The sequence below is a fragment of the Zeus faber genome, assembly GCF_960531495.2.
Source record: "Zeus faber genome assembly, chromosome: 14".
In the NCBI taxonomy this organism is placed as follows: domain Eukaryota; kingdom Metazoa; phylum Chordata; class Actinopteri; order Zeiformes; family Zeidae; genus Zeus; species Zeus faber.
This window is the reverse complement of record NC_137200.1, coordinates 10,922,493-10,943,206: the sequence shown is the minus strand read 5'-3', so window position 1 is coordinate 10,943,206 and position 20,714 is coordinate 10,922,493. Positions and strand designations below refer to the sequence as shown.

The window sequence follows — 20,714 nt, the reverse complement described above, 5'->3', positions numbered from 1 at the left end:
TGCTCTGACCCAGTGGTCTAGCCATCACAATTTGGCCCTTGTCAAAGTGGCTCAGATCCTTACGCTTGCCCATTTTTCCTGCTTCCAACACATCAACTTCAAGAACTGTCTGTTCACTTGCTGCCTGATATATTCTACCCCTTGACAGGTGCCATTGGAACAAGATGATCAATGTTATTAACCTCAACTGTCTGTGCTTTTAATGTTGTGGCTGATCAGTGTATATAACTAATTTCCTGAACAAACTTACTTTAATTGATTTTATTTAATTAGCTCATTCTTGATTAACTTTCTCGGTATACAGTATTACAGCAGTATGGTTTTTTTTAATACAGCTACAACACAAAGGAATTTGTGCAAAAACCTACAAAATTCAATGCTTGATGGAGTATTACTTTCTGAAGATAATATTTGAACAACTTATTTTGCGCATAAAACCTGTATAATGTGAGTTAGTGTGCCATGTCTGCACACACTTCCTCTTCACAATCTCTTTTTGCAGCTTTTAGTTTGAGTTCCGCATGAATTAGTTACGTGTACGATTTCCATCCCTGCATTGTCTCATTTGAGCACCCACCACCTCTCCCTGCACAGTGGACCTGGCTTCCATTAGAGGTCTCCATGGTAACAGACACATCTCTATTTACGCTAGTGACACAAGCCACTCATGCAATGCATTCTGGGTTGTGACTCAGCTAAAAATGTATTGGCCACTACCAGGGGACATGTTGAAGGAATGCCTGTAGGGAAGCAGCACTGTTTTCCCTAATTCAACTTTTAAGCCTGACCCCCCCCCCTGCCACCTCCACCAGCACAATCAGGATGGTTTTCCTGATCTTTCCTGCCCGAAGCTTGCGTGCCAGCCAGTAGCATAATGAAACATGCCACTATTTTCTCAGCATTTTATGCACAGGCAGCCCAAAAGGTAGTTGGAAAGCCCCTAAATATGAATAGAATGCATACATTCTACAGCAAGTGTTTGCGGTGGTCAACCTTTCTATTCTATTCTCTTTTTGGTTTTAAGCACACGGAGACACACATATTGGGGGATTATAAGGCCAGCTGCTCGGATTGATTGACATGCACACACTCTCTCTCGCACACAAACACACCCTTACAAACACTAATCCCCTCAGAGCCCACAGTGTATAGGGGCTGGACCACAGTCATCTGCACTAAAAGTGAGAGAGAGAGAGAGAGAGAGACAGAGAGAGAGAAAGAGAGAGAGAGACAGAGAGAGAGAGAGAGCGCGAGAGAGCGAGCAGCAGTGGACGATGAAGCAGGAGGAGGTGTTTAGGTAAACAGAAGTAGAAAGACCGGAGGGGAGCGAGTCGGTGCATGCTCAGTTGCGCTCTCCTCCTATCTCCCTCTCTGCCCCAGCGAGTGGTTCAGCTCGTGCTTTCATCTGCAGAGGGACGGAGTCTGCTGCATACAAGATAGGCTGCATGTCAGCAGATGCACTAGCTGTGCTCTCTCTCCGACACAGACACACGCAGACTGACACGCATACACAGGGGAAAAAACAACTCTCACCTGTGCACTTAGACCTGCTCCAAATACCTCATGCACAACCGACCTGCTCGCCTCACGGAAGACCAGATGCAGCTGGAGGAGCTTTCTATGGGAAGTTTTTAAAAGGGCTTAGCTCTAGCGTCCTGGCAATTCTAGCTGGCCGGCTCTCCCTCTCTTTCACTCTCCAGCCACGTTCTGCCTACCGTCCTCCGCTCTGCTCCTCTCGATGGGCACCGCTACAGGGCCCCAAGCACCCAGATTTACCCCACTCCTGCCACCACACCACACAACATGGCACGGAATGACTGGCTCGCAGAGTGGGGACGTCTCGCTGAGGGCACTGGACAGCATTTTCAGCACTAATGAAAGGCTTCAAGCTCGCCTGGTAAGATCGATGACATCGCTCAACATCTCAGCAACATACAGTAGCATGCATGCCTGTATGGGTGTGGGTGCACGCTCACACACGCAGGGACACACAAACAAAGTCTCTTCAGAAAGTTGGCTCGGACGCTGTCTTGTGTTCTGGTGATATGTTGTACATGTCTGCCCCTAAGGCTTTGCACCATGGAGCATTGAAGTTTGTCACCAATGTTTAAGTTCTCACTCATGTTTATTCCCACTACTTGAGAGTGGTTTGGCCCTCCTTAGAACTGGGGCGACTAACCTGTTTTTAATTTATACGGCCATATTAGGTCAACTCCAACAAGAACTATTTTGCTACGGTGCTCACGGGTCAATGTTTTTTCTGAAGCCAAGATTCAAGTAGCTGTGGTGAGTTGAGCTAAAAATCTTTTTGGTTTTCAAAATGTGCATTCATAATGCAGGCATGGAATCAGAACTCACCACGTACAATCATATTATGCAGTATAGGACAATATGTGAAGATGTGAAGAACTCATAATTGTTTTAATGATTGTTTCAGTCGTTTTTATTTCAGGTCATTTCAGAAAAAAAAAATACAAAAACAAATAAAAATAATAAAAACATTGATGCAATGGACTGCTAAAAGAATGTGACTCACTGTTACATTGGCCAATATCGTCAGTTTCCAAGTTGCGTAACCTTTGAAATCACTGATAATGAAATGCAATCTCTCTTGAGAGGACATAAAAAGCTCATGTGTACTCCTTAGTAGGCCGCATTGCCAAAAGCTTGTCTAATTCTGAGCGTGTGTGTGTGTGTGTGTGCGTGTGTGTGTGTGTGTGTGTGCCGCAGGAATTAAAATGGATTCAGTCCAATGCTTTCTAATTAAGACAGCATCCACTGGGACAGCTGCTCATCATTACACCTCTGCCTCCACCCAATTAGCCAACCAGAAAAACTAAAGCTATGTTGAATATGCGTATTATAAGCAACGTCCGCTGGGGGTCGAAGAAGAAGAAGAAAAAAAGTGTGAATTGTGTGAAGTGCGAAAAAGAATTACACAGCGGTACCGCAAATTATTACTGTGTAATGTGTTTGGGAGTTTATGCGCTCACTTATATAGATTTATCTACTCTTTGTTTACACAATAAATAATGACGATAAGACTGTAGTTGTGTTTTGCACATGAATGAAGTTTACAATGAGATTACGCTCAGAATGGGGAAGAAAGTGAAACTCGCAGGTCCCTATGGGAGAAGAGCATGCCAGCTGTCTTACAGCACACACACTGTACATCAAAGCATTATCCACAGTTTCACCTTTTCTAGATTCTTGTTCTAAATGCTCGCATGGACAAACCCAAAATGTGAATTCCTAAACTGCCGGCAAAGTTGTCTTTGGCGCCCGTCGTCTCATTCAACGCTACAATGGCGGAACGCATTCTCACTCATCTCTCATGACCCCGTCAGATTTTTGTTTATCTGTATTCCGTGGCAAGCGACAGTGTCCCTCACTGTGTCCACACCACTGCGTGGGCGACCAGCTGTAGGCTGCCCTCCGTCGAGGTTGTCGCGGAACAGTTTCGCTCTGGCGACGAAGTATCAAAATGATTTATTTACAAAGGATCAAATTAAAAAGCAAACCAATTCAGAATCAACGATTAAGCCACGGTGTAGTTAACAAAGCAGTTGCTTAAAGATGCTGCGAATGTGAACGATTGGTCGGATGGTTCCTTGAACGGAGGGACAGCGCACAGCGTGGTCAATAAAAACAATCTTAGAACAAACCCCCTGATGATAACCCCTCATGATAACGCTTCTGGTGTCCTGGGCAGGACACGACAAATTGCGCTCTGATACACAAATCTCTCCTTAAAGACCCATCCAATCAAATAGCTGCTTGTGAGATTTGCCACCATTAATAAAAAAAAAACACGTTAATAAGCAAAATACAAGGGCGATGCTGGACTTTACTGTGTTTACTTTGCTGTATGTCCAGACGTGCTGATGCTGAATACTATCATACTGTCTTATTCTTCCCACAATTTGCCACTTTGTCAATACTTGCAAGAAAATACGCTATGTGCCTCTACCACCCTGTGTCATCTACATCATGGTGGTGGAGGAACTGGTGCTTGGTTGGATCCCAGATGTGGCCCTTCATGTAAGTACCTGGACCGTAAGAACGCCTAGCTGCTCCGAGGGCACTGTCCTGTCATTCTAATCAGAAGGTGTGAAGAGGAATTTACCTAAGGGGATTATAAAGTACAAATTATTATTATTATTATTGTACTTCCAGTGTTTTCAAGTCCTGCATTCCCGTTCGGGGAGGCCCCATGTCCTTTCTGAGGTGTGGAGATGGGATACGGGAGAATGGCTGGGCCCGTGTGTTTCATTTGTCATGAGCCCTGGTGGCTGCCCTGTTTAGCCTAGTTTGATTGGACCTTCCCACATGGCCCGAGCCTCAGGTCAGCCATCGCGTCGCTACAGTTTGAATCATCGTCTCTGAGCCTCTTGTCTCGTCCGAGCAGACAACGAGACTTAAAATCTTCGCCGTCAAAGCCCGCGCCTCATTGGCCGCAGTCGCGGATAACTCGGCAGCGAGGCTGTCCCCGATTGGCCTCTCGGCGGGGCGCGCGATGTGTCGAGATTGGTTGCTGCCATCTCAGGCCACATCGTTAAAACCGTTTTTCCCTTCGGGAGTGGCGAGTGGGGGTGGGGTGGGAGAATTGGGTTGAATCTGGGTTACTCGACAGATTGAGATCGACCATGTGTGTGAGAGCGTGTGTGTGTGTGAGAAAGAGCTAGAGAGAGAGAGAGAGAGAGAGAATAGAACAGTAGAGAGGGTAGAACCATAAGAAAATTCAGTGCGTGCTCAGAGGAGCAGAAGAGGACAGGGCTTCTTATCACATATATCATAACGTGTCTTTAAAAATGGTCAATTTCTCAAGAGCGACATCAATGTATTATTTGTATGTGCGGTGTGTAGAGAAGACGTAAGATGTATAGAGCAGGGAGAGGGTGTGTACTTATGCAGTAGTGCTGCGAACAGGAGCACATCCCCCTGTGGAAGAAGCAGATGCTATCGAAATGGACGCCCTGCAGTCAGACAACGCTGTAGGTCAGACACAGGTCAAACTTTTCTCCCCCCTTTCGAAATGCTTCGGAAAAAAATAAGCACAGCGTTACCTGGGTAAGAAGTCGTAGTTGTTGGCTAGTCGCTCACAGACTTGCAGGCAAATGTGCCGATTTCAGGCCACAACAAATAACAAAATGCGTTTTTTAATGCTACTGTTTACACACACACACGCATCGCACACACACACACACACACACACACACACACCCACACACCTTGCTGCTTTTCTCGCACCATGCCAGACTATGTGTTGGTTATATATCTATGCAGCCGTCACTTATTTGTGTAACATAGCAGTGCATCATGTGCGCGTGTGTGTGTGTGTGTGTGTGCGGGCGCGGGCGCGCGTGTGTGTGTTTGTTTAAGGGGGAGGGGCGCCGAGCGTGGCGTGACAACGAGGGTCAAAGTGACGTCGTCAGCCCCATTCACAAAGATCATGAATATGTAATGGCGGGGGGGAGTGGTCTCTCTTTCATTCTCTCCCTCTTTTTCCATCTGTGTCTCTCCCTCGCTCTCTCGATCTCACCCCCTTTCTGTCTCGATATGTGATGCAATAAGAAAAAAACAGGGAAACATTATGCAAACCGGTTATAGAAGCAGGCAGCACCCCCCCCCCCACCCCCCACCCCGCTGCTCTGCTATGGCGTCCAATCATAGTTGAGATGGTAGAGGTCTCACAGAGAGAGAGAGAGAGAGAGAGAGAGAGAGCAGAAAAGGGGAGAAGGGGCTTTGCTGTAGCCGCTGGAATGCACGCCTGTGAATCATCCTGCAGCTCGAGAGAGGGAGCAGGGTATAGAAGAGAGGAGGGAGGGGGCTCGCTGGCAGGTTGGGCTTCACGACAGATCCCATGTACGGATCCTCTCGCCAGAGAATTTCTTTTTTCTTTCAAGGGGGGTAAGGACCACCTCCCGCCCCGCTTTCCTCTCCCCCTTTCCTGCCCCCACCTCCTCCTCTTCTCCCTCCCCGGTGGCGGGCGGCTGGTGAATGGATGGATGAATGGGGAGAATAGAGTCTGAGGCTCTGGCCACAGTCCTCCATGGCTGCCAGGTCGGTGTAGACCCTCAAGCTGCATGGTCCTCTGCATCCGTCTCATCTCAGCGTGGCTTGTGTGTGAGTTCGGCGTGATCGGATGGTGCGATTGTGTCTATTGGGGGGTGGGGCGGCTGACCTTGCACCATTTTTTGTCTTTGCATCATGACGAGGGTCCTCCACCGTCAGATGCTTCTCATAAGCACTAGCATCCTGTTAGCCTCACTGTGTAGCCGTTCATTCCACCCTTCCTTGCATTGCAATTTTAAGAAGTACTGTCTATGCTGTTACCTTTTGTTATGCATATCCATTCATTCAGACCATAAAATAGTGTACATGTTGCAACATCAGCTGATTATCATGCTATTACACAGCACTGAAGCGTAGATAATGCTGCTGTACATGAAGGGGGTTCTCTGCTTTGCATGCCATGCAGTGGAGCAACCGACAGAAGAGTGCAGAGCACAAGCGTGATGACGATGTTGATAGGAACGTAGCCTTCTTCAAACGGCTTGATACAGCCACCTCTTGTTATCATACACAATGACCTTTTGACTGAACAGTTGGATACGAGATGACCCCGATAAGTGGTGAAGGGCTGTGATTGGTCAGTGGTTGATGCTCAAGAAGCCCTGCCAATGGGATGTGTCCGATTTGATTCAATCTTTCCTTCCCGGCTGTTATGTGGCAGTAAACTTAGTCCTTTGACCGTAGTTCTGCAGGTTGGATGTAATATTCTTTTTTGATATTATTAATCCAGAGCTTGTCAAATAATGCCAGTTCCTGCAAACTATTGTTGATAATGCAGCAGCATTGATGTGTCCCACGGTCTGGTAGTTTGCGTTTGCCTTGGGTACCTCCACTGATATTAACAAAGCATCACTTGTTAAATATAACAAAACACATAACAAAACAAATGACTTGAAGAAATGTCCCTTGGATGTATGTACAGTCAATACAAGCAAAATATCCACCAGGAATGGATTTCCATGTGTTTTACGTTAGTCAGATGGCAATGCTGATTTCTAATCAACTGAAGAAGAACAGTCTAGTCCCCGTAGATCCATTTTGAATTGTATTTCACGAGCTCATCCTCAGAATCAACTTTAAGTCTAAATTCTTTGTTCCCAAACATAGTGAAATAAACCAGAGCATGTAAATACTTATAATGTAGCCATATAATACTTATAATGTAACTTTCTAGATACTGCCTAGAAAGATCTTTCAAATGTTTCCAATCATAATCATGTCAGATGCTTTGATAGCTGATCGCCTCTGATTTTGTCTTCATTGACGCCACACCTACAAAATTTTCTGATGTGTGTGTGTGTGTGTTGGTGTGTGTTGGTCATGCCAGCTTAAATGGTTCACCAACAGGAATATATTAAATATCTTGGATCGGGAGAACATTTCCTCTGAGAAATTCTAACCTCAATTAGTTTGTAATGCCAGTGAACGGGGGGTAGTCGGTATCAAAATCGTTGTGTCTTGGCTCCACGGAGGCTGTAGAAGTATCTAAATTAGGTATAGCTTCGTTTTCAATTCATATCACCGGTAAAGAGCTCCACCAGTAAGTGTTTATCTCTTTAATATTTACTGCCAGCAAGGACAGTTTGCCTCCCAACCCCAGACTTCAAAATAAGACCCCAATCAGCCCATCAAGTTGACATTGAACCGTTAAACAGTTATGAGTCATCTTTTTTCCAGATATTCAACATCCTGTGTGGAGCTAAGACCGCACAGGAGAACTGTGCCCCGGCAACTCTCTTTTGGCTGTTCGGTGTCAATTGAGTTGCGGTCTGATCTACAGTGCGTTTCTGTCCTGATGCTGGATGGCACCTAATAGCCAGTCCAATAATATCAAATAGCAAGGTCGCGTCTTGAAATGACGGCCATTTTTCTATCAATCTAACGGTCCCTCTTTCAAATCCCCATCCCTTTGCCAGCACTGCCAGTAACTCGAACCGGAGCACGCCTGCCTGCTCGCCCGTTCTGCGAAAGCGCTCGCGCTCTTCCACGCCCCAGCTGAGCCCCGAGTGTGAGAGCTACGGCATGGTGGAGAAGGGCTCCTCAGACCAAGCCTCGGACAGGTCCCCCACCAGCCCCGAACCGCAGGCCCAGCAGCAGCAGCACCAGCGCTCCTACTCCCAACCTGTGAACACCCGGAGCGGAGGAAAGAACTCCAAGGTGAGCCGCTCGCACAAAGGGAAACAAACAGGCACCTATACACACACACACACACACACCCATGAAGCAAGATAAATAAGTGAATTCTTGAAGGGAAAGAGCTCTCAGAATGTGTGTTTGTTGTCCTCGATAACATTGTTTATGAGAGTTCAAATATGAAATGTGGTGAGACTCTGCCAGTTGCCGTTTCTTTGTGGAGTGCTCCGAAGGTACCACTTTCCAAAAATTTGGAGATTAATTTCTCAAGATGCCCGCTCCTAGTTTTTCAAATTCAACTGATCCGAAAAGGCAATCAACACAGTATCGAAGCACCACTTAATCAAACACATAAGAGAAATCCAGAGAAGTGTGTGTGCTGTGTTATTTCCATTATCTGATAGGAAGGACCTGGTGTCTGTGTGTGTGTGTGTGTGTGTGTGTGTGTGTGTGTGTGTGCGCGCGCGTGTGTGTGTGTCCGTGCAGGGCACAGTCGGTCTTCGGCTTCTTGAACTTGAAGAAGCAGAGTCATGGCTTGACATGACGGATGGATTGTGTTTGATACGTATTATTTACGCACACGAACCTGTACATTTATTTGAAGAACAAAACTTGAAACGCCGATGGCCATCCTCCCATTCGCATACTAACCCCATTCCATGCTGACGCTGTTGTTATGGAAACTGTTAAGTTGTCTGTACGTGCTGTCATCCTTCCTCAGTCACACATACGTAGACCAGGCTGTGTTGTGTCAGAAGCTCTCACTGAATCTTTGTTTGTTTTTTTCTCCTGTTCTGTTTATTTTTATTTTATTTTTTTCACGTTATTATTTTGGTTTCTTTGTCTCCTTCTCATGCATGCAATAGTCCCACAAGCGGCACGCTAAAGTAAGCATCACTCTCTTCTGGGGTTTGTAGACTGTCTGTCCATAATGCTAAGGGACTATACTACGATGACAAGCTGGCCTCATGGGTTTTCAAAGCCGAAATCATTCTTTGCGAGTGCTTTGAGTTTTGTCCGATCCCCAGAATTCTTCCCCATGAAATTGAAAAAATGCGACGCAGATTCAGCCAACTGCCACCAATGACCACACTGTTCCACAACCATTGTCTGTCCTGGCAAAGCTTCCTGTCTGGCTACTAGATAATGCTATCTGCACTGACTAGGAATATAGGAACATAAACAATCTGATCACATTTACCTCCCCAAATATATAATAACAAAATACCTACCTGGGAAATAGGGATATTTGTTTTCCAATGGTGTGCATGAGAGCAGCTTTTAATTTTTCGGAATGCTCGCACATCATTTTGGGCTGTAATAATCACAAAATAGCCCCTGGTGGCCCGATCCTGGTGGGACTATGAATACAGAACTGAATCACATCTCAAGCACCTACAACCGCAAAACACACGTTGAAATATTTGTAGCCAGGCAAGAGACATCTTGATTTATTTTTGCAACTCTCATCCGCCACGGCAGTTAATATCTGTCTTTCTACGTGTTTGTTTGTGTGTTACGTCTTTTATACATCGTCTCTCTTCACGTCTGCAGTGCGACAAGTTAAACCTGATTAAAGTAAGCGCTTCGCATTTTCTCTCCCCCTCCCTCCACCCGAGCCACCTCCGCATCCGCCCTGAACCTCCCCGCACATGACATAGTCCTGCTCAAACTCCTGAACCTGAACAGACGACCCAGAGCTCAATGAGCTATTCCGATCTGGTCGTTATGATGGCATCATGGTTATGATCTGTTGGAGCCTGTGACCTCGGCTAATATATCAGGTGTATTTAAGGTTTTATAAGGTGCAACTCATCTGGTAAAAAAAACAAAACTGCTCAGAGAGACTTGAATGAATCTGTGTGTCATACATTGATTTTATATTCAATTACAAATCCAAAATTAAATGAAAAGGTGTTTTTTGTATTTTAGTATTATTAATAATATTAGTATTATTAAAATTCTCAAAAAATCAAAATCTGGCTAAATTTCAAGCTTGACATTTCCGCTTTCCATTCTTCATATCCTGTGGATGGGAAATTACTGACTTCTTCCGGTGTTTTAGTGTTTAGTGTTTAACAGCGGTCAACCCCACTACTAGACAGTCAAACTAGCCCACATGCCATTTTGCTGTCCGCGTCTATAATAAGTATTAAAGTAAATCTTTTGGCTTGACTATAAGTGCAGAGTGAAATACGAAGCGTGAACCCGGAATCAACACCGGTTGACAAGTTATTTGTTTCGGGAACAAACAATGTTGTAGGAAAATCAGATATAAAATGTGATAAAAAGGTAAAAAATAAATCAATAAATATATATACACCATCTAAAAGTGGACTTTGAAGCAAAGGAACTCCACAGACAAATGTAGATAATATACCACCCGAGGGCACCGTCCATACTGTTACGGAATGAATTTAGCCATGTAGTGTGTGCAAATACAGCAAAATTTTAACCGGAATAATACAAAAACACCTTGCTTTTTGGCTTTGGATCTTGGATTGGTAATTGAACGAATGTTAAACCACAGTGTACACATTTGGTTTATTTTATGAGTTTATGCTGCGACTGTGGCCAAAACGCATATTGTGTGATCATATTTTGAAGGCAATTCCGAGTGCGAGTATTCACTGCACGAGGGACATGCCGTGAAGGATTTGATCGTTTTGTGTTACAAAGAATATTCCCTGATTGCGCTTGTATGGTACTCTCACTCTGTGGTGTTCCACTGAAACTGTTGTTGATTCAAGTCAACGTTTGTCTTTCCCTAATTCTTTTTCCTTCCTGCTCTCCGCCTTTGACGGCCTTGTCTTCATATTTGGCTACAGAAAAGTCAGAGCTGGTACAACGTAAGTTTGTATCTCTTTCCTACTTTTACGGTGTGCTACATGTTTCTGTCTCCTGTGTTATTTCCATTATCTGATAGGAAGGACCTGGGGTGTGTGTGTGTGTGTGTGTGTGTGTGTGTGTGTGTGTGTGTGCGCTTTGCATGCTTGTCCCTTTGTCGCCACAGTATACAATGTTTGTATTTCGTCTGTGTCTGTGTGTTTGCTGTTTTTAGGGGGATTTTCTCTCAACCTCTTTTTCGTACTGTCCATTCATCATCTCCATATTGTGAAATCACTCTTCCAAATCTCTTATCAGCGGTCCGTCTGTTTGTTTGTATGAATAGGGCTAAATATATCATTTTGGGTATACAACATACAGAACAGAAATAGGCAAATATGTAAAAATGTATGGAATATACAAAGTGTGATTCTATGCAGAGGATAAATTATTGGTATATGTATTTAGGGTATAAATTATAACTATGTACTCACAAAGTCAGGGGTCTCAAACCACAGGCCCGGGGGGCCACATCTGGCCTGCGAGACAATTTAATATGGCTAGATGGTGATAATATATTGCTAAATCTGGCCCGCAAATTTTTTTTTTAAATCACAATGCTTAATTTATCCACACAAATCTACTTAATAAAATATAAATATAATATAAAACAGAATTAATTTGATCATAAGAGATCTATTTCTAACAGGATTACGAGGCAATTCTCTAATGTGCGTGATAAAAAAAACTAAAAAAAACAGTCCGCTTGAAGTTCAACGCGGCCCCCCTAGAAGAAGAGACCACTGCACTAAGTTATTGCAGATTTTGAATTGATACTACTCCATTTTTGCATTTGTACCGCCCACTTTAGTTTCTTACTTGGTGGGACAAAGTTTCAGCGCTCCACTATGGCACCAGAAGGATTCAATGGTATACCGCATATTGTTATGGATCGTTTCTGGATACTAATGGGTCTAATTTTATTAAAATGTCCCGAGGTAGGCCTTCAAGTATACTGATGTCTTCCCAGCCCCAGGAGAATTGTCATCGTACTGTTGGCGGTTTACAATATATCATCAGACCAGCACTGTTGGTGTCCTGCAGGGTGTCTTGAACAAAAACATGAAACACTCTCTCTTAAACAAAAATACACAAGCGGCATATGGAGTAAGTTGCACTGAAGTTCACAACGCCTATCCAACAACCCACTACTGCCAAGCCACGATAACGTTCATTTGCCAGCATTAGATAAGGGCATATCCAACATATTTTAGGAACTAAATTAATCTTATGTTGAGCTGGCTTGACAGGAGCCATTTGGCTTGGTCCCGTTTTTGGTTTGGAAAATGCGATAAAAAACATGCCGCCCGTGCAAATGGCATAACACATCACATCATGGCTCTTATCACTGCTGCATGCGGCCCACGCGCAACGCTTTCCTATTTTTAACGTGCAAGTACATAAAAGTTGCAGAAGACGAAATCTTGTATCGAATGTAATTCCAAAAAAAAGCAGCTCCTTTCAAGTCAAGAATGTAAAAGTAAGGGACAAAGAGGATTTGAGTTGGAGATCGGGGGGAGAGAAACAAAAGGGGCTGTCCATGGCAGCGCTGCGGACAAATACAACACAAACACACACACACACACACACACACACACACACACACGTAGGGTGGGGGGGGGTTTAACTCGGGTAGTTTGGAAGGCAGAGGAAACGTCCTGGCTTTTCCAGGAAGTTGAGTCCCGAAGGACGTCGCTGGCTCTCGCTCTCCGTGTGTTTTCTGTTCCATTTCTCTCTCTCTCTCTCTCTCTCTCTCTCTGACAGGGTTATTTGTCGAGGAAAAACACAGAGAGAGAAGAGTAGAAAAAAGGTCGGAAACAGGAAAATAATTAAAAAGGGGGGGGGGGGGGGTAGTCCTGTCGAGGCATGCAGAGGCATGTGTGAGCGAAAACAGTCTCACAAACACAAACACTCTTGCTGAACTCTGGTGAACCCAGACACCCCCCCCCCCCTACACACACACACACACACACACACACCTCTCTCTCTCTCTCTCTCTCTCTCACTCTCTCTCTCTCTCTCGCTCTCTCCCACATTCTTTCCTCGTCCACAAAAACACATTCACACACTGGCTCCTCCTATACGCAACTCTCCTCGGGAACTGTTTTCACACAGACTCCGGTGCCGAGCTCCGTTTCTCCCCCTCGCACCCGACTGGAGAACTCGGCTCCGTCGCCGCGAGGCAGCGCGCCGTCCGGTGGTCCCTGCGAACCGCTTGACGACGGGCGTGTCGCGTCACGGCGAGGCCGCTGACCCCTGCCGGGGACAGAAAACGACCGCGCCCGCCGGAAGGAGCTTTACGCCCGTGCTCGCGGGCGTCCTTGTCATCACCGCCTCCCTCCCTGTTGGGCGCCTGCACTGCCCTGAGGACTCATCTCGAGCACGTTTTTGGCTTCTGAAGCGCGCGGCACAAGGCATAAGCTGGACGACGAGGGCTACCGCGGGAACCCGTTGGTTTTGAGGTGGAGGGTCGTCAAAGGAGCCGGGGCGGGCAAAGGAGACGACGGGGCGCCGCCTTGACCGATACGGGCGGGAACCTCGGGAGACACGGGGAAAGCTGCGTTTCAGGAGAACCTGTCTCACCCAGCGGACTGGTGACGCCGGCTCTTGTGTCAGCGTCGGAAGGATTCATACACCGCTCCTACACCGCTCATTGTCCTCTGCAATACTTATACTGATTTCTCATTGGCGGAAAGGACCATTTTTCATTGTTGCGGAACAACGAGAGGGAGAATCATCAGAATGGCTGTATTTTCGTCGTGGGTGTTGTGGGCTCTCGTCGTTTCGGGTTAGTGTGATGTATTGACGATAGAGACAAAAAAGGCTGACGGACGCACAATAAAGTACAATTTGGAAAAGTGAAGGAAAGAATGATGACGGACATGGAGGCCCTCATCGAAATCCTGTCGGACGCGAACGCGAACTGGGAGTGCGGCCGAGAGGCGTTCGTGCTGCCAGTTCAGGACCGCTGTCCCGCCACACGGCAGCACCGCAACTCAGATTCAGAGGGGGCACCGGCTGTAAGTCTCTTCCTCCGGGGTTGGTCCGCGCGTGTGTGCGTGTGTGCTTGTGTGTGTGTGTGCAGACGTGTTTTGAAGAAGCGACACGAGTGGGACTAGAGCGGGACAGAGCGAGGCTGGTTTGAGCTTTCTAATGAAAGCTTGAAGGGATACAACCATTGGGACCTCTGGACCATAAATGGACCTGGTCCTAAATTAGCGTCTCATGGCTTGATTCATAGTGGCAGTCACCCGCAGTTTGTTGGTTTGTGGGTGGTTTGCGTGCGGGTTAGTTAACTGTGAACGCGTGAACATTCAAACAGGTTTTGAAAGCGTTTTCGCGGGTGCGGCCATCATTTCGTCTCACTCACAGTCAGCAGGGCGGGTTGCTGACGGGTTGACTGAAAGCAACGCTAATGTAAGTGCAATATTAATCAGTCTGTGCTCTGTTTCAACTTCACACTAATGTGCAAAGTGTGAGGACCTCACATTTTGTGTGTTTGAATCTACTTACCTCAGCACGTCCACATAGAGAAAATTGTCAATTACTGTCAACAATGATTCCAGTTGGACAGGTTATTAAATAGACCTCGTGGATATTGTGTTACTCAAATTTCAGTTTCCTTGACCCGAATGGAGGCATTTTCATGTAAATGTGTGTTTGTATATGCACTGCCGCAGGTGCTGAGTCCCACCTACAAGCAACGCAATGAAGACTTCAGGAAGCTCTTCAAGCAACTACCTGACACTGAGCGCCTCATTGTGGGTGAGTTTAAAACCGGACATCCCTTGGAAAGTGGCCATAGAATTTATCGCTTACGAGATCTCTTTTGCAATTCTATGGCCACCACTGTCCCTTATTGTTCTTTTTAACTGTCCTCACGACCAAGCATTGCCATTTTATCTACACCCGAAAGCCTTAAATTCCATCATGTGGCGAATTTGATTTCAATGGACAGTAACCATGGAGGGTGTATTGGTTGTGTGGGTTGAGGAAACACTCATTTAAATACTTAATTCTCTTGTCAGGAGAAAAGTAGATTTACAATGCCACATCACTGCCATCCATGCTATCCATCCCTTGTAAATAAAAGCAGAGTTGGCCACAAACACAAGCAGCGCATGGAAGTCCCAGCGCAATTCCAGGTGCCTTTGTTGTTTGGATACACTTTGACCTTTGCGCCCCCGATGTCCCCACCCTCCCCACCCCAATTCCAGACTACTCCTGTGCCTTGCAGAGGGACATCCTCCTGCAGGGACGTCTCTACCTCTCCGAAAACTGGATCTGTTTCTATAGCAACATCTTCCGATGGGAAACTCTGGTGAGGGTTCTGTCAGATGCTGTAGTCCTCCTGCTGTAGTCTTCATTGCAAGAGGCATTGGATACTTCTGAATCGCTCCGCTGACTTTGTTACTCGTTATTCAGATACACTTTTAAGCCTTGTCTAACCACTTCAAGATGCTCTTCTGCTCTGAGAAGTTTGAAAATAATGTCCATTTCCCTTCAGCTGATGGTGCGACTGAAGGACATCTGCTCCATGACCAAGGAGAAGACGGCGCGCCTCATCCCCAACGCCATACAGCTGTGCACTGACAATGAAAAGGTGAAAACAATGTTTTTTTTATGAGCATTCAAAATCCCATTATAATGCCAGGTCGATCTTTAATAAATTAATGACTCTAAAATGTTGGTTCTGAATTTGGGCCCATCCTCTTTCTTGGCTAGTTTTGGATCATAATCAGGGTATATCTTTCTCTATTGTCCATTCGTCATGTACAGCTCTGCAGAGAGAATTTGTTATGGTTAAAGTTAAGATTTTCCCTTTCAAACAAATCCAAAGTCAAAATCCGTTACAGAGTTTGCATTGTATTTATTTTTTCAGGATTTTCTTTATTTTTTTAAGATATTCCAATTATTCAACAGTGGCAACTTCCTTCGTCCATTAGTTGTGGTTCAACAGGCAAATGTGGCAAATTGCATTGTAGAATTTCAAACAACATTAGAACAGTAGTTCATGGGAACAATGAAAGTAATTTTCTTTAAGAAAAACAATGTTTGTTCGCTTTTTATTTTTTTCTAGCCTTGTTCAAATGTAACCGTAAACTGGCTGACCGTGAAGCCCTTTAAGCTGGTTACTCCAGCCCTGCCTGGCAGTAATGGATGCTCTGCTATGTGTCACAGTCGTAAATTGCAGTCTGTCTTGCTCCGGTCCGCCTGGCGGGGGAGAACTTCTTCGGACCCGTAAATCAACAGTTTAACGCACCATTGAAAACTTAGGACACCCCTCCCCTCTAAATCTTTCAGCACTTTTTCACCTCCTTCGGGGCGAGGGACCGCACCTACATGATGATGTTCCGTCTCTGGCAGAACGCTCTCCTGGAGAAGGTACGACTTCCCGTGTCACTAACGGCTCCGGTTGCCTAGCTGCAGTCGTTGTAACGTTTTCTCCTGCATCTTACTGTATGTGGAACATCTAAAAGTTGCTTTTCTCCTACTTTTGTCCTTTATTTGTTCTTTTTTGCCTTCTTTAAAAATCCCCCCTCCACCCATAATCTTGTCTTGCTGTGCCGTCTGCCTTCTCTCATTATCCCCTCCTTTATTTACCCTCAATTTCACTCCTCCCTGTGTCGTTACTCCCTCAGCCCTTATGTCCCAAAGAACTCTGGCACTTTGTCCACCAGTGCTACGGTAACGAACTGGGCCTGACCAGCGATGACGAGGACTATGTCCCCCCCGACGACGACTTCAACACCATGGGGTGAGTTTTAGCTGTGAACTATGAATAAATAGTGGCATCCCCTCTTGCATACATCTCATGTTTAATTTTACAGGGTAGGCCTACATTATAACCTTCCTTTAACTATTTGTACTTGCACCCACACGCACACACTTAAAAAAAACAACCCAATTCATCATCCTATTCTAATCGATGAAAAATAGCCTGTTCTTCATTGCAAGGATGCAATGAAGAATGTCCCACTGGCTGTACTGCAAGAAAGCCAAATTTGTTTTTTATTTACAACATAACATGCGACACCTGTAATATTAATAAACTTTGAATAAATAAGGGCCTGATAAAAAGGGTACCATGGGCGCCACCCTGCGCCCAGCCCCCGCATGTGCCTGCCGCACAGCCAAGTGAGCCAAGCAAGCGCAAGTGAGGAAATATATTGAGAGAAGAAGAGAAGAAGAAAAATGCCTTTTTTGGTATCGATCCTATTGATGCTAGAATCCATCTTCAAACTGAGACGTAGTGTCGGTAGTATCAATACTTTTAGTATCGATCCGCTCACCCCTACAACGCAGCCCGTTCCGAACAGGCATGTTTTGAACGGGCACAGCACTAGTAGTATTAAATGTCTGAATGGTAATAGTTACCTCATCAATTCCGTATACTACAATGGCGTTATAAGTGTAACTTATGGCCTATTATGGATTTTCCTGTGGCATTTTAATTAGGTTGGTTAAACCCAGCAGCTCCAGTCCAGATAGTTTGATTATATGGATAAAAACACAAAAAAGTTACTAACTGCTGCTGCTTTTGCAATACTTTCTATTTTTTTCTCCTTGTTACTGTCCATACTCCTGCACAAAGGAGAAGATAGGGCAACATATTTTTGATTGGTTGACCATCTGTTAAAAATCGACCACCTCTTTCTTTTATGTGGACAAACTCGCTGCCAGCTGGGAGAAAAAACAACACATCAAAGGTTGCTTGAGGTTGCCAGGTCATCGACACACAAACACAAACGGCCGTGCCGGTGTGTGCAGCCCGGTGCATGCAGTGTGACGCAAGCTGGTAACCTTGACCTACAGCTGCTGTCCATCTCCGTGGTGCAGGTACTGTGAGGAGCTGCCGGCCGAGGAAAACCATGAGCACAACCACGACACAAGCAGTGCCCCAGCAAAGACCCCCGAGATGGGCCCCGTGCTGCTGCCGCAGGAGGACCTCGCCACCATCACGGCCAACAGCTACCTGCCCGCCGCTGACTCGCCACTGCCTGTGAGTGAAACGGCACCTGGGCCCGTTTTCATCCAGCGTCTCAGAGTAGGCAGCGCGCTCCGACTCTCTATGTCCAACAGGGTTTAGGAGAGGCTGAGAGCTGTCCTCACCCTGCCCTAGTTCCCAGTATGGTGCTCAGGCATCTTTCATAATTATAAATTATAACAATAATAATAATAATAATAATAATAATAATAAACATAAAATATAATTTAAAGACATCTCTATCCAGACATCTCTTCAATAAGATCACGCTTTTCCAACACAGCTCTCCTCTCTGGATTGATATACAGTACAATTTTGTATGGGATGTGACACCATCCAACAAACACAATCCCGTGCAATGTGTTTCTAAATAAATGTTCTTGTTTCTTTTACATTACGTTCCAAAAGGGATGATTTCAGTTGTCACAGCCCATCACAGCCAAAATCACTGATTTCCCTTGCGTTGTTATGTGTCATGGATGGCAGCATATACCATATACCTTTGCCCCATCAGCGACGAGGAGGAGGGACAAACCCAAACGGAGGCTCTTTTAAGATTTCTGTTAAAAACGTTTGGGGACACTTTGTTTGAAAGTGCATTTAGGTACAGGTTATAGGTATTCTCTGGACCAAAGCTCCTGACTCCCTTTATGGGTCATCAGCAGGACGACCTGACGCCAGGGACGGCAGCTGAAGACCCCCCCGTCAGTCTACTTGACGTCGAGCACCTCACCCTCCCGCTGGTGGAGCAGCAGGGCAGCCCGCCGGACGGCCACGGCCCCCGACCCTCGCCGGACATCAACGACCATGACGAATTGCCCACGGAGCTGAGCGACTCGTCGGAGACGCACGATGAAGGTGTGTGGTGGGCCTTTGAGCAGTAACACACGTGTAAAATTCACTTCTTGTCATAACAACCCATATACCGACTGTGTGTACCTAAGTCACATCATCCAATGATTAGATACGGTTTCATTTAGTAGAAATTTGCAGTGATACAAACATTTGGGGCTTTGACAACCATTTATGACAATCCTGCATCGCTTTCTTCGTTAGATTCCTTTTCAAAGCCTTGGTTAGTTATGCATCCTTCTCGACGACGGATTCAGACAACTTCATATGCATGCATCATTCAAAAATGCCAGACGTGCCAATATGGAATACAAGCAGTATGTTATTCTGTGATCGCCACATTCTTTGCAAACAACCTTCACTCTGTAAACTGTTAACTTTGTGTGTGTGTGTGTGTGTGTGTGCGCGCGTGCGTGCGTGCGTGCGTGCGTGTGTGCGTGTGTGCGTGTGTGTGTGCGTGTGTGTGGGTGTAATGTATCGATCAAGCAGGTGAGGTGACAGCCTTCCACGAGGAGCTGCACGGCAGACAGTACATCAATGTAGTATACAAGTTTGGCGTGGATAAGATGTACGACATCCTCTTCACCCAGTCGCACTTCATGAGGGACTTCCTGCAGCAGAGGAAGTTCTCAGGTGAGAGACGATATGCCCGGGCCAAGTTTAGTTGTTGTTTTGTTTTAAAAGGGTATAAAATAAAGCCTTATGTGACCGATAACAAAAAAAAAGTTTTCTCTTGTAGATGTGGTGTATCACCCCTGGAAGAAAGAGGAGGAGGGGAACCAGACCAGAGAGCTCTTCTACACCATCTCCCTCAACAACCCCATGGTCCCCAAGACTGCCACGGTCACAGAGACGCAGGTTAGTCTGCCCCCCTCTGGTCATCCACCGGCCTAACAGGAGTGACTGTACAATATGTTCATTAAAATGAGATCCAATGCTATCACGTGAATAAATAATAATAAATTTTCTCTGTTGATTGATGATTGGAGTGGTGAAGTGAGCAGTCTTGACGCTGTCCTGTCGTGTCCGCAGACTCTGTACAAGGCCAGTCAAGAGAGCGAGTGCTACGTCGTGGACGCCGAGGTGATCACCCACGACGTGCCCTACCACGACTACTTCTACACCCTCAACCGCTACATGCTCACCAGGGTGGCCAAGAACCGCTGTCGCCTGAGGTACGGAGACACGTTTCCCTATTCTGCCGTGCCGTGCCGTTGTGAGTAAACCGAGATGTTGCAGCTGCTTTTATTTTTTTTTACCATGGAATCACTTGCCGTCATAAGAAAGCCGCATTATAAGCAACCACCGCGCCTTTCCACAAAAACACAAAATTGTCTCATCCAAGTACGTTATTCGTCTTTGCAAATGGAGGCGACAAAACCTCCTTCCTGGATACTTGCTAATGATATCTGCATTCTCCTATATCTGCTGCCTATGGGCTGACCAGAAACTATAAAAAGAATGGAAAATCGACCGACCAAAATAACTGCCTGCAAAATAAAAATAATGTTATAATAATAAATAATGTTTTTTAGGTCCTGCAACATTGTCGTTGGGCACAAAGTGCCACTTTTCCACTTTTCCAATCTGTTTCACATCACAATTTTATATATATTAAAAAAGAAATACACAAAAATTCCAATCAAATTCAATCATTTTGGCTGGTCAGAAATGTGCCAAAAAATTGAAAGTTTCAGCACCTCACTGTACAGACATCAACAGAGGGTTTGACGTGATGATGCATCATAAACGAGGATTTCTTTTTTTTTTTTTTTTTTTG

The 20,714-nt window shown here is 45.5% G+C and overlaps 1 protein-coding gene across 2 annotated transcripts in view; it reads left to right on the top strand.

Annotated features, from left to right (window-relative positions):
• Nucleotides 1–1,808: 1,808 nt before the first annotated feature.
• The window catches only part of gramd1ba (GRAM domain containing 1Ba), a 25,118-nt gene continuing 6,212 nt past the window's right edge, over nucleotides 1,809–20,714 (top strand). The window contains exons 1-15 of one of the 2 annotated variants that reach the window (XM_080013271.1): nucleotides 1,809–1,897; nucleotides 7,992–8,232; nucleotides 9,075–9,095; nucleotides 9,763–9,786; nucleotides 11,037–11,057; nucleotides 14,775–14,859; nucleotides 15,312–15,415; nucleotides 15,602–15,697; nucleotides 16,399–16,479; nucleotides 16,737–16,852; nucleotides 17,935–18,097; nucleotides 18,745–18,940; nucleotides 19,424–19,567; nucleotides 19,674–19,792; nucleotides 19,967–20,109. In XM_080013271.1, the coding sequence (XP_079869397.1) occupies nucleotides 1,875–1,897; nucleotides 7,992–8,232; nucleotides 9,075–9,095; nucleotides 9,763–9,786; nucleotides 11,037–11,057; nucleotides 14,775–14,859; nucleotides 15,312–15,415; nucleotides 15,602–15,697; nucleotides 16,399–16,479; nucleotides 16,737–16,852; nucleotides 17,935–18,097; nucleotides 18,745–18,940; nucleotides 19,424–19,567; nucleotides 19,674–19,792; nucleotides 19,967–20,109 (1,577 nt within the window). In that variant the 5' untranslated portion in view covers nucleotides 1,809–1,874. Of the gene's footprint in view, nucleotides 1,898–7,991; nucleotides 8,233–9,074; nucleotides 9,096–9,762; nucleotides 9,787–11,036; nucleotides 11,058–13,638; nucleotides 14,115–14,774; nucleotides 14,860–15,311; nucleotides 15,416–15,601; nucleotides 15,698–16,398; nucleotides 16,480–16,736; nucleotides 16,853–17,934; nucleotides 18,098–18,744; nucleotides 18,941–19,420; nucleotides 19,568–19,673; nucleotides 19,793–19,966; nucleotides 20,110–20,714 lie in introns of those variants that run through there. The other variant, XM_080013272.1, reaches the window with a different exon arrangement.